This window comes from Populus trichocarpa, chromosome 1, assembly GCF_000002775.5.
Source record: "Populus trichocarpa isolate Nisqually-1 chromosome 1, P.trichocarpa_v4.1, whole genome shotgun sequence".
Taxonomy (NCBI): Eukaryota; Viridiplantae; Streptophyta; class Magnoliopsida; order Malpighiales; family Salicaceae; genus Populus; species Populus trichocarpa.
This window is the reverse complement of record NC_037285.2, coordinates 16,329,336-16,344,322: the sequence shown is the minus strand read 5'-3', so window position 1 is coordinate 16,344,322 and position 14,987 is coordinate 16,329,336. Positions and strand designations below refer to the sequence as shown.

General features: G+C 32.8%; 2 protein-coding genes across 2 annotated transcripts; one reads left to right on the top strand and one right to left on the bottom strand.

Moving 5' to 3' along the window:
- Positions 1–678: 678 nt before the first annotated feature.
- LOC7475075 (laccase-2) lies at positions 679–3,765 on the bottom strand. The gene is made up of 6 exons (XM_002298187.4): positions 3,520–3,765; positions 3,221–3,372; positions 2,829–3,073; positions 2,296–2,424; positions 1,253–2,194; positions 679–1,082 (listed from the first exon to the last, which is right to left on the bottom strand). Exons 1-6 carry the CDS (start codon positions 3,649–3,651, stop codon positions 952–954), a joined length of 1,731 nt encoding a protein of 576 aa, XP_002298223.3. The 5' UTR covers positions 3,652–3,765; the 3' UTR covers positions 679–951.
- Positions 3,766–7,224: 3,459 nt separating this feature from the next.
- Positions 7,225–9,367, top strand: LOC18094764 (BTB/POZ and MATH domain-containing protein 4). Its single transcript, XM_024610895.2, has 3 exons — positions 7,225–7,923; positions 8,032–8,311; positions 8,961–9,367. Exons 1-3 carry the CDS (start codon positions 7,603–7,605, stop codon positions 9,146–9,148), a joined length of 789 nt encoding a protein of 262 aa, XP_024466663.2. The 5' UTR covers positions 7,225–7,602; the 3' UTR covers positions 9,149–9,367.
- The last annotated feature ends 5,620 nt before the right edge of the window (positions 9,368–14,987 follow it).

The following is a 14,987-nucleotide window of genomic DNA, read 5'->3' as shown; positions in this document are numbered from 1 at the left end:
GTAGAATGACACATGAGAGGCTTAGGCTTTTTCGACAATGCGGTACACTCCTTTTACATTTGCATTTTCTACGGCAAAAACACTGAAAATAATTTTAAAAAATCATTTTTAATTGTGATTGATTTGATTAAAATATATATTTTGTTAAAATTATAATTGAAGTTGTTGTTTAACAAAAAAATATATCCAGGGTGGTTTTTTTAAATTATAGTTGAAATTGATGTTGATAATAAAACGATAAAAAAAAATATTAATTTTTTAATTTACAAATATATTTATATGCATTTGATTGTTAATACATTCTAAAAACACATATGCAAATTATAACACTAGTTTTTTTTATTTCATTAAACTTATTGTAAATATTACGAACATAAGTATTTTGTTGCAATGTACTAGTTATTAGTATAGTTTTTTTAAAACATAGTGATTATTAAATATCAAATCCATATCTTTTTTTTTCACGGATAAAAAACTTAAAGCTTTCTGATCTACATCTCATAAAAAAAAATTAATTCAAACTCGTAAAAAAAAAGGAGTCTTAGTTTGCTGGTCATTCATAGACAAGGGCACATATGACGTGTCAAAAGTACAGTTTTTCATGCTCCAGCAAACGCTTGTTGGTGAATAAATGATATATACGTGAAAAAATGAGATGAGTGAGAGAGAGGGTTGTAATTTCATCAATGAACAATTTTTATTTATGCTCCAAAAAAGAGCGCAATGAACTCTGTAATATATTACAAAACCTCCTCCACGTTTTCTTTTCTAGTGAACTCGATAGTCAGCTTGTGAGAATGGCAAGCCAGAAATACAGAGAAATCCAATAAGAATGCTGGTGGGCAACTAACAATTTTTCAACGAAAACATTAGGAAAGCAACAACAACACAAAATTTTAAGTTAGAATTTGCAACCCAGAAGAAAAAAATCATGATCATAGCTAGCATTGGTCAACACTTGGGAAGATCAGATGGTGGAGGAGGGAGCTTCTGACTAGGAAGTGTTCCATCCAAGACAATCCATGCCATCCTTAACCCCCAGCTCAAATGGACATCAAAGTGGCAGTGCATAAACCATACTCCTGCGTCACAACACATTAATTATGTCGATATGATTAAGAAAATGTTAGTAGAATAAATGAAAATCCTAAAAATAACAGAAAAAAAGAGAAAAGGGTGTGCTTTAACTTATTAATTATTATTGTTGTTATTATTATTATTATCATTACTGTTAAGAAATAGTGCTACGAACCTGGATTGTCTGCATAAAAACGAATTGCCACCCAACCAGCAGTAGGCACACCAACAGTGTTCCTTTCAACAGGATCAACAAGGTTAAAGTTCTTGGGGTCATTATTTGGATCAAAATTTCCAAACCCTTCTCCAACAACATAGAAATTGAAGCCATGAAGATGGAGAGGGTGGCTCTCAGCACCGAAAATTCGAGTGCCCTGCATCACTACCTCCACACTTGTGTTAAATGGTACCACTACAAGCTTGTTACCATTGGTCACAAGAGTATTATTTGGTGGGGTCCCTGTGTAGTTGAATGGATGGAGAGGAAAGCTTGGGAAATCAGAGGTGTAAACCCCATTTGATTTTTTGAAAAAATAGGATTGAAGGAGTGCTGATGAAGGGAGAGCCATGGAGATGTTGTTAACAGAAGCTGCAAATTTCGTGCCATTAGGTCCTTGACATGTCTGGTTTTTTGGGCACGGGCTGTTTCCTAGACCAACTGTGAAGAAAAATTTCTTGTCTACTGTTTGAGGGACATTAACTGGGAATCGAGAATTAGCTAAACTGCGAAGTTTTCTTGTGAAATTCGCGACGACATTTGTAGCATTAATCGGAGGAAGGGTTGATTTAAAAGCTGTCGAATTTGAAGAAGTTTCATACTCGAGTATCCCTGCAACAGTTGTGTTGTCAAATGTGCCTTGGCCAGTAAAGTATGGTCTTGCTAACATGTAGAATGATGCATTGGGGGCAATGGATTTGGTCTTCAGAAGAACATTTGTGGTCTGTCCTGCTGTTATAACCAAGAGGTTGGTCTCAAAAGGCTTCGCGTAAGTAGCATCCACTTCAACAACGGTGAAGGTGTGGTTTGCAATGCTAAAAAAGAGGTCATCATTGAGTGCAGCATTGATCAATCGGAGAAGATATGTCTTTCCTGGTTTCACCTTTAGCTTGTATGTATCTGCAAGTTATAAACATATGATACAAAAATAAATGTCTAAGTGTGTGTAAAATAAGCATTTAAGTATCAATTGGGTGACCAAAAGAGTTATGATCACTTACTATTTTCTGAGCAATTGTACAGTGGACCTGGAAGTCCATTAAAGGTGTAGGCTTCAGAGACATTTGGCCCCCCTCCTGTCTGTAAAGCCTGGCTAATCACTGCCTCAGTATCAGCATTGAACCACTCTCCTGTGGTTTATTCAATCAAATGCTTTTTTAATTAGCTTGTTTGACTTTGCAGAAGATAACAACCAGTGAGTAAAATAATTGAATTATTTAGAATATTTATAAAAGTCAACTTGAGAAATTAAATCAGAAGATTTGGTTAGAAATTTTTTTAAAAAAATTGGTTTAGTTTGATTTTAGTTTTAGATTTTAGAGATAAAAAAGATCGAACCGAGAAATCAAATAAAGAAAACCCATTTAGATATTTATTCTGTTTTTAAAAAATAGAACTAGAATGCACCTGATAGATTTGGTCCTTTGGTTCAGTATTTGAAAATAAAATCGGTTTTGATTGGATTTTTTAGACTGGATATTTAATCCTTAGAAGATACGAAGAAAAGGTTAAAAAAAAAAAGGTAAATAATTACCCAACATGATAGTCACTTCCTTGTGGGGTTTGGCAAATGGGTAAGAAACGTTGCGCTTAGGTAAGATGATAAGGGGTCCATAGACAGAAGCTCTAAGCCATGAGAGGTGAGCATGCCAGAAGAGAGTTCCTCTTTGTCCTGTAACAGTGAAGTTGTAAACATAAGTCTGGTTTGTTTGAATAGGGCATTGCGTGATGTATGCTGGTCCATCTGCCCATCCACTTTGAAGTTGTCGAATTCCATGCCTGTTCAATTCAATTCAATTCATCACCAAAAGTAGACGTTAATATTAATTACCACCAAATATAGATATAATTTAACTACATGTCACTGTTAATCAATCCATGAATAACAGTGCCATACAACAGAAAACTCGATCACTACTTTCATACCAATGGATGCTGATATTATTTGGAACATGATTGACCACCTTCACCACTAAACGGTCACCTTCTCTGGCAACTACGCGAGGCCCCGGGAACTTCCCATTAACAGTCACCATGCTCTTAGTGTGGCACAAGCGGGTGACATTTTTCAGTTTTATCTGAAAGAAAATTACAATTAACAAATGTTACTTGCATATGAACATGATGATGAGCTAGCTAGCCAGACGAAAGCATAAAATTAAATGCTTAGCTGAGTGTTAGCATACGCAAAGTACACACACACACACACACACACACGTACGTACGTTGAACTTGTAGTGCCTCGTAATGCCTGCATGCTTTGCACCGGCAACCTCAGGAAAGGCCCAGAGGCAGCTCATAGCAAATAGTAGAATTGTCAGAAGAATTTCTGGCGATGCAGGGACTGAAGCACCCATGCTTTACGTACCAAAAGTGAAGTTAAATTTGCTACTTGGTAGAAAGATGGATGGAGATAGGAGCCAGGTAATATTGGTGAAACTCAAAACTTTGCTTCTCTTACTGGAATTATATGATCATTAGACCCAGTGGAGGGTGTTTATATAGGCAAATAGCTTATAGTTAGAGCAGCAGTGTCTGGTTGATTAGGCAATCAGATGTCTCAGATATGACAAAAGAGAGAGAGAGAGAGAGTTACCTACTGTCGGTTCATGTTTGAGTTGGAGTGTAATCAAAGTCAATTAATTAGTTAATTTTACATGTGCTTTAGCTTTAGTTTGAATAATATGGTGGACGATTGCCTCAACTTGTTAATTACATAAATATTTACCATTACTGGTTAATCGAAAGAAATGTCAGCATGGCAGTTATTTTCCTTCTTCGTAAGTAACCTTTTTATTGAAAACTCTTCTCGTAGAAAATTTTCCTCAGAAACCTATAAACAAAGTCGCATGCTAGCTTGTAAATGAAATTTGACTTATTATTACCACATCAAGCGATGAAATGTATCTTCCACCCAAAAAGCAGGAGAATATGAGGGATGGGAAAGATTATCATAGTCATACCAAAACCTATGTTCCAAGGATATATATATTCTGTAAATAAAAATGGAAACCTCTATCTTATTCAGCTACAGAATTCGAAGATCAAACCGTTGTTGTGGATGGCCAGGGCAATCAAAGAGATCCCATTTGCCCTTGAACATGTTGTTTTTTAGTAAGTTTAACGTTCCATGCTAATGATCATTCTCATACAAGACTTACGTCCTCACTGGGACTGTGGGACATGTACAGTGGTTGGTGATAATCCATGTGCCAACCACACTTGAAAAATCACAAAGCCAGGGAAGAGAAGGACATCTGATCCACCTTACTTCCAAGCAACAAAAGAATGATCATCGATATATAGAGAATATTGAGTTTGTTTGACATATATAGTCACTTCTTTCTGTAAATAGCAAAGCAATTAATCTCTTGATATTCTTAAACATGAAGCTACAATTATAACGAATTAATTAGAAGTAACAAATATCATGTGGGAGTTAACCGTTGAGGCGTCCATTTTATGCGAATCACATGGTATAGCCCTGACTGTTATAATGTAGCAACCAAAAACATTAATGCATGCTTAAGATCTTAGTAAACCTTAAGTTCAGCAGTGGAAGAATGATCATATACAGGAAGGATTTTATTTTAAGTTCGTGCTTATATATATATATTCTTTATGGCTTAAGCATGCATGAATTGCCTGAAGTAATTATAATGTTGGGTTTAATTAACGTTGTGACTGCAAACAAAGGAAAAACGAACTCCCAGTCTGCAGCCACGCGCATTTTTTTCATATATCTGCATGGACATTAAGCAGAATTATTTTAATTAATCCCAAATCATAACAACTGCAATAACTCCCACCCCAAGGAACACAGCAACAAACTTGAAGAATGGAGTGTCGAAGTACAACTTAGCTTGTGGACGGAATCCTTTAGCTATGAGATATATGGTTGATGGCAACATAGATAAAAACTCCACATGCAAGTCCCAGAGAGATAGCTGGTTTGAATTCCTATATTAAAGCCTTTTGAGATTGTGGTAGCGGTGACGGTTCAAAGTGTTTTTTGTTTAGAAATATATCAAAATAATTTTTTTTTTATTTTTAAAAATTAATTTTGACATTAGCACATATCTGAAAACATATAAAAAAATTCATTTTAAGTAAAAAAGCAAAAAAAATTCAAAATTTTTGGGAATGCGGTTTGCACCGTATTCCCAAACACTCCTTTAGGCAGTATTGGAAACACGGTTTTTCAAAAAAAATATATTTTTTTATATTTTCAAATCGTTTTGATATGTTAATATAAAAAATGTTTTTTAAAAATAAAATTTTTTTTGATGTATTTTCAAGCAAAACACGTTTTAAACCATAATCATTACTATGATTTCAAACACCCTCTTAGCATCAGCATCCGAGGGACAAACCAAGATAAAAATGGAAAAGATTGGAATTAACAAGCCAAGTCGATTGTGTGAATTCTACCCAGCTGGAGTTTCCCATGGAATTTACATACGATTGGGATAAATTGGTTCCTAGGTTAACAATAAGAAATTGTTTTTTTTTTTTTTTATCATAAGAAAAAATTGATTCTATAATTATTTTTCAAATATTATATATTTTTATTATTGTTAGAGTATCTTCAAAGTTTTGGACGAGGCAGGATGATCTGAAGTTAAAAACTTGAGATCAAAATCATCATGAATCAAGGACCAGGCACAGACCCATGAACAAATTGGATAGATTTTTCTGAAAAGTAGAGTTCTGAACAAAGAGAAGTAAAAAGATGCAAAAAAAAATCCAGGGAAATCAAGATGTGGTTATCCACATCCTTGTCTTGACATTAAATGACCTTGCCGGCTTCGGTTTGAAAAGCTACAAGGGGATAGGGTTAGGTTACACTAAAATGTATTCAATCATTTTCCAGGTTGTGAAGGTGGCTTTAGTCAAATTAGAATTCTTGTATCAATTCAGTGATTTATATAAATCAAACGCCACTAGCTCAGTAATTATTTCGAAATAAAGTTAAATTGATGTGAATTAGCAAGATCAAAGTGATGGTGTTCCTATAAGTTTGCTGTTTAATGCTAGAGCTTGATGGTGTTCTTTGAATTGAAAAAAGTTACCAGTAAGGAGATCGTTAATCAGTGTAGTCCAGGTTCTACACCTCTACTGAATTTGAAGGGATATTGTTTGTAATTCAGAACCTGTTCTTCACTCCATTAATTTTTAAGGTACAACTAATCTCTGTGATTCTGTCTCCAATTCTCAAATCATAGAGGTCATAGTAGTCATGGTCGACCCATATTAAGATGGAAATGACAACTTTTACTTCTGTAACAACTCTGTGATTAGCATGCCTTCTGTAGAAATCACTCTTTAAGTATAGAAAGTACACACCAGATAACATAGACCGTTAAATGCTGCTTGACTCTTCTGAAAATTTAGGAACATTTTAGGGTGCTGAATATTCTCTCTCTTTACATTCCATTCTAGCTTATAAGGGTTAGGCTCATCAATGTTAATATTTACCTTGAAAAGATTTTCGAGAACTTATACAATTGAAAATGTAAATCAGCTCTCTGATTGATGGACGTTTGGCATTGACGATTAGGTAAAGAAGAGCACCTTGAACTTGGGATGTTATTCCACTGTGTGATGTAGAGTTTGTGGTTGAGCATCTTACTTCGAGTTTGCTAGATAATCTGAGCACTCCTGTTATATGTTTTACTCTAAAACACTTTTGAAGTCTTTGGATCTGGTTTCTTTTGCATCCTGCTTTTCCTCTATTTAACTTTCTTGTTTTCTTTCTCTTTAATGGCTTTCATTCCTTTGATAATTTATTTTTCTTCAGAGTGTTCCACTTTCTCTATGTATACTTTCTGTGAACAGGTGTTGAAGTTTAATTAACTGTCAGATACAGAAAGCACTGATCGTGCACCTTTATGGTACCAGGGCTCTATCCCAGCTTTCTAGTATGATTTTGCATAGCTTCAGCAATAGTCATGGCTAATCTTTTATATTTGTTTCTTCTGCATTTATGTCATCTTCCTTGCATTGACTTGTGAGTTAAGACTAGAATTTTGATTCATTTTATTTAAGTGGCCCCTTTTTTTACCCTCTTCCCTGCTTTATCTCTATTATTTCCTTTGTACGTTTGCCTCCTTCTGCTTGGTGTGGATATGTAAAATGTTCAATATATTTGAATTTCAACCTCCCAGTTTTCCTGACTTTTGAGATATATATTTGAGACAGGCTAGGTCCTTATTTTGAAATGATTCAATGGCAACTTTTGGACTTAGATGTTTATACTGTCTTGTTTTCTTTAATGTAGGGGTTACAAGCGATTTTTCAGACGAGCAATGCTTGAATCATCGGATTACCTTAAGGATGATTGCTTGAAAATTAATTGTACTGTTGGAGTAGTAGTTTCCGCAACAAATTGTTCCCAGTTAAACTCAATTCAGGTTCCAGAGTCTGATATAGGAGCTCATTTTGGCATGCTGCTCGACAATATGGAAGGTTCAGATGTTATTTTTAACGTGGCAGGGGAAAAATTCCATGCTCACAAATTGGTGTTGTCTGCCCGATCTCCTTTTTTTCGATCTAAATTTTTTGATGATGGCGTAGAGGAAGATGAACAAGAGATTGTCATTTCTGATCTAGAACCTGTGGTTTTCAAGGTGATTTTTATTCCCATAAGATCGAATCTTTTAAAGGCATATTGGGTCAGGATTTGTGTTCTTGTTGGTTTTCTGTGTTTATTTATTTCCTTATGTGATTCCCTACAGGCTATGCTGCACTTCATATACCGAGATACTCTCACTGAAGATGTGGACATGGCAACTTCTAGCTCTTCTCCTGTCTGCTCCGTGTCTGAAACATTAACAACAAAGCTGCTAGCTGCAGCAGACAGGTATGGTATGGACAGACTCAGACTGATGTGCGAGTCTCATCTCTGCAAGGATATATCTGTGAATTCTGTTTCCAGCATCCTTGCCTTGGCTGATGGTCATCACGCAACAGAGTTAAAAGCTGTTTGCCTAAAATTCGCTGCTGAAAACCTTGCAGGTAATTTCTAGTCTCCCCTTTTGAATTTCCCTTACCATTCATTATTTAGAGAATTGTATGACTGTCAAAATAAACAGTGTCAATTGAGGGGATAGGCTAAGGGCCTTTGTGAAATCCAGCTGTGAAGAACTGTAAAAAAATAAGTCCTCTGCATAAATATGTTGCCAAGTTATCACTTGGTGGTGGTAGGAGAAGGGCCTCACATCAATCACATCAACCTTGTTTTGATGTAGCTTTGGAGGGCATAGATTAACTGCTTGGCAATCATGTTCCACGTCATACATCTGTGTAGCCAGGCAAAATTGTCTTCAATTCGCACATCTAAAATGTAGCTCTTCATAGTGTGCCCAACTTGTACGGGAAGATAATGAGGAATGAGGACAGAAGTAAATGAAGTGGTATTTATGAGGGAACCAAATGTTCCCACTGGAGTAATGTGTCAAGGTTTTCACTTGAAACTTAAAAGCATCACATAATGCAAACTATTGCTATTAACCACAGGTGTACATTATATGTCTGTATCTCCTTTTATTCATGAACTGCACAGTTGGAAATTTGAGATTTATAGATATGCCTCATTGTTCAATATATGATGAATTGTTGGTGCTTGATACGGTTTTCTCATCTCCTTTGGGCATCATTACTGCAGCTGTAATGCGGTCAGATGGCTTTACCTACCTCAAGGAGAACTGCCCATCACTGCAATCAGAGTTACTGAAGACGGTGGCAGGTTGTGAGGAGGATTGCAGCAGTGAAGGTGGAAAGTCACGGAGTGTATGGGCCCAACTTTCAGATGGTTGTGACACCAATGGCCGAAGAGTCAGACAAAGAACCTAGTATCTGGACATCCAGCTGATCTTTGTAAATGAGGGTGAAGACGGAAAAAAATGCAGAATAGAAAGCAAAAAAACGTTGTGTAACATAGGAGGGCCTGCCATGTTTTTCAGTTTGAACTGGTGGTAGATTGCGGGTATGTATTGTAAGCTGTCATGTTGATAACCATAAGCTGTGTTGTTTACTCATGTTCTGAGTATGTATGGAACATGGCTTGTGAAATTTTCCCTTTCCCTTTTAACATGCGAACAAATTCTGTGTTTCTCAAATAGAGAGAAACAGCCTTGATTACTTGAAATTCCTTTCCTTTCTGCACTCTTTACTCCCATTTTCCATGTCTGGACTATCGAGTAGGAGCACAAAGTGCACTTGTTGCCATGTCTGCCTAGAGCAGCTCTAGCGAATGTCCCTGTTCTGTGGCTGCTGGTGTGTTAGTTTCAATTCATGTTTGGTGTATACTTTAAACCAAGTCTGCTGCATGGATTTATTTCAGGTCTCAGGGGATGGGAGAGATTCGAAAGTAACCAGCTTTCACCATAAAGCACGGTTATCGTTTTGCTGCTGCATGGAGCTCTAACTCTAATTATAATTTAAAATAGTTAATATTGTTTTATTATAATGAGATTACGATTATTTAAATCTTAGTAGTTATGTTTTTATTATTGTGGAAAATGAAATTTAAAATATTATATGAACTAATAATTATTTTATATCATGCTTTGATTTTTATGCTTTATTGTTAATATATGATCATTATAAAATTGTTCTATTCTATTAATAAAAAAAATTGCATTCTCAAGTCACATTAATATCAATGAATGAAAAAGATTTAATTCTAAATGGTTTCTTTTGACAAACATTCTTAAATAAATAAATAAATAAAATATTTTTGTTTTTTCTGTTCTAATTTAAGATTGAAGAAATAAGCTCATGTTGCTTTGTAGGCAGATACATAAAGAAGAAGAAGAAAATAATCTTACTACAAGCATCTTGGATTAAGACTTAAGATTTGTTATTTTTTTCTTGAAAAAAAACATATTACTTAATTTTGTAATAGATTGGAAAGTTAGAATTTTTTTTTATACTTATTAGATCATGGGTCGGGTCGAGATAATCGATTAAAACAAAAAAAATTAAAATTATATTATTTTGAAAAAAAATAAAAAAAAGTAACAATTAAGATTTTTGATTAAGTCAATGACTATATCAACCTTTTTTTTTTCAGCATGAGCCTCTTGGTACAAAGGATAAATCTTACCCTTGACATGAAAGGTAATAACTCACAAGTAATATAAAATCACAAACACCATGATCAAAGTTATTTGTTTGAGATCTTTTAGTATTTTTAATTTTTAATTTATTTTAATTATATTAAAGTTACATGTTAGATAACTTTTGTTGGAGAATAACTCCCAATAAAATATTAATAGTAAAAATTAATGAATGGAATTCACTTTAAATTTAAACTTAAATATGCCATCAACTATGGTTTTTTATTTTTAAATTTCTAGTATAAGATGGATTCATTAATGATAATAAAATTATGCTGAAGGATTAAGGCTCTGTTTTCGTCGTCGTCGTATTATCGAAAAGAAAAGAAATTGAAAAAAAAAAGGTTAAATGTTGTTAAGGAGGTGATGAATGCTTCAAAGCAAGCACCGATGGTATGAGGTGATGTATGCATTTTGAGAACCAAATTTTGGATTCAAATTTCTTCCATCACAGACACAAGATTTTATCAGAGTTTCATTTGTAAATTTTACTCCCTTTTCTTGTGACATTATTTACATATGCAACTTACATATTTATTCTTTTACCCTGGTGGGTTATCTCCTGCATGGTCAGTCCATACTCCTGTAGTCAGTATTTTTCAAGATGAGCTTAGTTACACCCCCCAGCCTGATAATCCCAAGGTTTCATTAATAAATAATTTACATTAGTTTAATATGTTGCCAATCAGTCTGTTATATGTGATATTATTATATTCATTTAAATATATATTTTTATTAATAAAGGTTTTATTTATTTTTAATATTTATATAATATAATAAATATTCTTGGTTGATGCTCTCTTGAATACTGGACATTTATTAGAGTCATAGACTAATATATATTATGTTCTTTTCTTTATGAAAGGAAGTAGTTGTTCTCATAAACTAATATATAAGAAATATCTAGAACTAACATGTAGGTGCTTGTCATAAGAAATGTATGTTGAACTGAACCGCATGAGAATTCCATATATAGAGATCCTCTATATCTATGGAAAGACTTACGTGATGGTTGTGTAAGTGATTCATAGACTTGAAATCACTAAGTTATTTTATATAAAGAACGTTATATTTTAATCTTGTTACATGTTATCTTAATCGAGGTAACGAAGGAGTGGACATTGAGTATAACATGAATTATATGAAGGTACTTGAGTGATCAAGAGAGTATTCATCACCCTAGGTGAATTAAGAAAAATGTTTCATCTGCTCTCAAAATAATATTGATTGAGAAATCCTTATTCAAGGTGGAATGATATTTGAAAAGAGTTTCAAATCTTATTCAAACAATCAGTGACTATTATATAGAGAACAAACATGATTTAACATGATAGACATACTTCATGCTTTAATGTTAAATCAGAACATTATCGATAAAAGGATATTAATTACACTGATAAACCGGTCACTGAAAGGTTAAGTCAAACCACTAATGACCTTTCTAATATTTGAAGGATCATGACATGTTGCTAGACGATGCATCTGATCTTCAAATATAACTTAATCAATTGTTGAATTGATAATAAATTAAATTATTTAATTTATTAAATTATATTTAATTAGAATTAGAATTTATATTTGGATCAACATATTAGAAACCTAATGGGTCACACACATTAAGAGCCATTAATCAGAAAATAAATTGGAATGGTTTAATTAAGTATGACTTGATTAAAATATATTTTAGAAATTAAGGATTAAAATATAATTAATACATGGATTATCCTGAATTAATATATGAATATTATTTAAAGGAAAAATTGATATTTTTCCAATTTATAGGGTTTTTCAGATTTCCTTATAAATAGTACACCATGACTTTTATTTTAGTGTGGTTTTCTATTAGACAAAAAAATTACGTAAGTCACAGAATAGAGAGTTAACACTCTACGCATAGAAATCCCTCTATTCTAAATAGAGATTTATGAGATTTCTAATTGGTGGTTCGTGTGGATTATCGTTGGAGGCTGGATAATTGGAAGAAAATCAAATCTTCAGGTAATAAACCCTTAAACAATGTTTGATCTTTCTAACGGGATCTTAGGGACTTCAGAAATAATTTTGTTTTATTGTTTCCATTGCGTGTATAATATTCGGGAACTCAATAGGGGTATCAGAGCCTTCGTTAGACAATTAGGTTTGTTAATTGCATGTTTTAATTATTATTGACATTAATTATGAATTAAATTTGTGTGCAAATTTAATTTTCCAAAAAAGTATTTTTTTTTCTCTGATTATTCTTTATGGTTACCAGTCTGGCCAGATTTGACAGAAATTCACCACTGATATGTTTTTTTTTCAAATTGTTTTAGGTGGTTGCAACAACAGCTAGCGGCTACACCAACGTTGCTGGTGCACCTGACTGTGCTACATCCACAACCAGATGCCGATGGCAAAAAAGCCACAACAACACCAGACTAGAGCAACGCGAGGGCTGTTGCCCTGTGCTGCCACCAAGTGCAATGACAGTATTGTTGCAGTTGCTGATGGCTGCCACCGCCCACGATGGCTGCCACCGACGTGGGCAGACCACGTCGGCAACAACAAGGCTGCTGCAGCATAAAGGAGATATGGGAAAAATTACAATTATGCCCTTCAGCTTTGTTTATGGTTGTTTGAGTGTGAGAATTATGATTCTACCCCTGCAACTTATATCTAATTACTTTTAGGTATATTTAGGGGCTGAATTTATAATTTAACCCTTCATATATGGAATAATGATTTTATATTAAAATTGAAATCCTAAATTAAATTAATTATAGAATTAAATTTCCTAATTAGATTATAATTGAATTGAAATGTTTAAATCAATTTTTTTGAGTTTTGTCATATAGGATTAGGATTAGAGAGTTTTTAAACCCAAATTGTTTTATTTAATTGATCCTAAAATAGTTTAGGATATTAATAAGAATTTTAATATGATTAATTTTCTTATTAAATTTTAAAAAATATTTTTTCAATAAAAGAATCTATATTAAATTGGGAAATTATCAAATTGGATTTGAATTTAATATTTCTAAGTGTTAGATTTTTTTTTAAATTGCACATAGAGCCAATAATTATAATTGAAGCATGCAATAATTTTATTATGTATATTAATATGTTCTTATGCATGATGGATAATTATGGACATTAAAGACCAATACGATTGTGTTTTTATGGTTGAATGATTGTAATATTAAATCGGGCTTGCGTGTCTTGTCTTATCTCTATGTTTTTTATAAGTTGTAATTCTTTTTCTATCTAAGAGCATCTCCAATGCAAAATACTAAATTAAAGAGCCAAATTGATAAAATGACTTTTTAAATAGTATAAATATAGCTTTTTTGATTATGTGCATTCCAATGGTAAAAAACTATTTAGAAAAGCCAATTATATTTTAATATATTTCATGTTAAATTAATTTTAATATAATTATATAAATAATTTAGATATTTTATATATAATATAATTATGATGTTATTAATTATATAATTAATATGAGTAATTTATAAAAGTAATATAAAATTAATGAAGTAATATGAAAGTTAAAAGATATATTTTAAAATTAAATTTAAAATTTATTTATATGAATATTTTTAATTTTCAGTTTTATATGTTACTGTTAAAAATTTAATTTTTTAAAAGTAAATTCAAATTCAAACTTTGAAAAAAACCGCCAATATTTTAAATTTTGATTTTCAATTTTTTTTTAAAAAAAATTCAAGCTTTGAAAAAATGACTGCCAACATTTTAAATTTTAAAATTTCAAATTTTAAAAAAATAACTGTCAGCATTCTAAGATTTCAAAGTTTGAAAAAATAATCCATCTATAAATATTCTCATATACCTTAACATTTTTTCTCATCTTTTTTTCTCTCTCCAATCTTTATTATATTTCATTAAAATTCATCATGAATCATTCTAATTTTAATTTTTATGATGCTTTTGATTTTGATGATGACATTCCTGTGTTCGCTTTTCAAGTTGCTATCGCTGTGGTTGCTGAAGAAGAATCGAATAATCAAGGGCGGAGAACAGGGTATCATGACTCTATTCTTGGTCATAATATTGTCAATCGTAATAGAAAGAAAGGTGAATTAAGGTTATATAATGATTATTTTGCTGAAAATCCTAAATTCACTGAAAGTTAATTTCAAAGAAGATTTAGGATGAGTCGTCGTCTTTTTCTACGGATCGCAAATGCAGTGGAAGCTCATAATCCATATTTCAAACAAAGAACAAATGCTCTTGGTGTTCTTGGTTTATCTTGCCTTTAAAAGGTAACTACAGCTCACAGAATACTTGCATATGGTATTCATACAGATCTTACTGATGAATATCTTCAAATTGAAGAAAGCACTGCAATAGAAAGTCTTAGAGCTTTCGTCAAAGCAATCGTAAAAGTTTTTGGTGATTGGTATCTAAGGGCACCAAACGAGGCCAATATTTGTCGATTATTATCAATTGGAGAGCAGCGTGGATTTCCAGGGATGTTAGAGAGCATTGACTGTATGCATTGGAAATGGGAGAAATGCCCAATTGCATGGCATGTGATGTATACTGGTCATTGTCGTGAACCAACTATAATT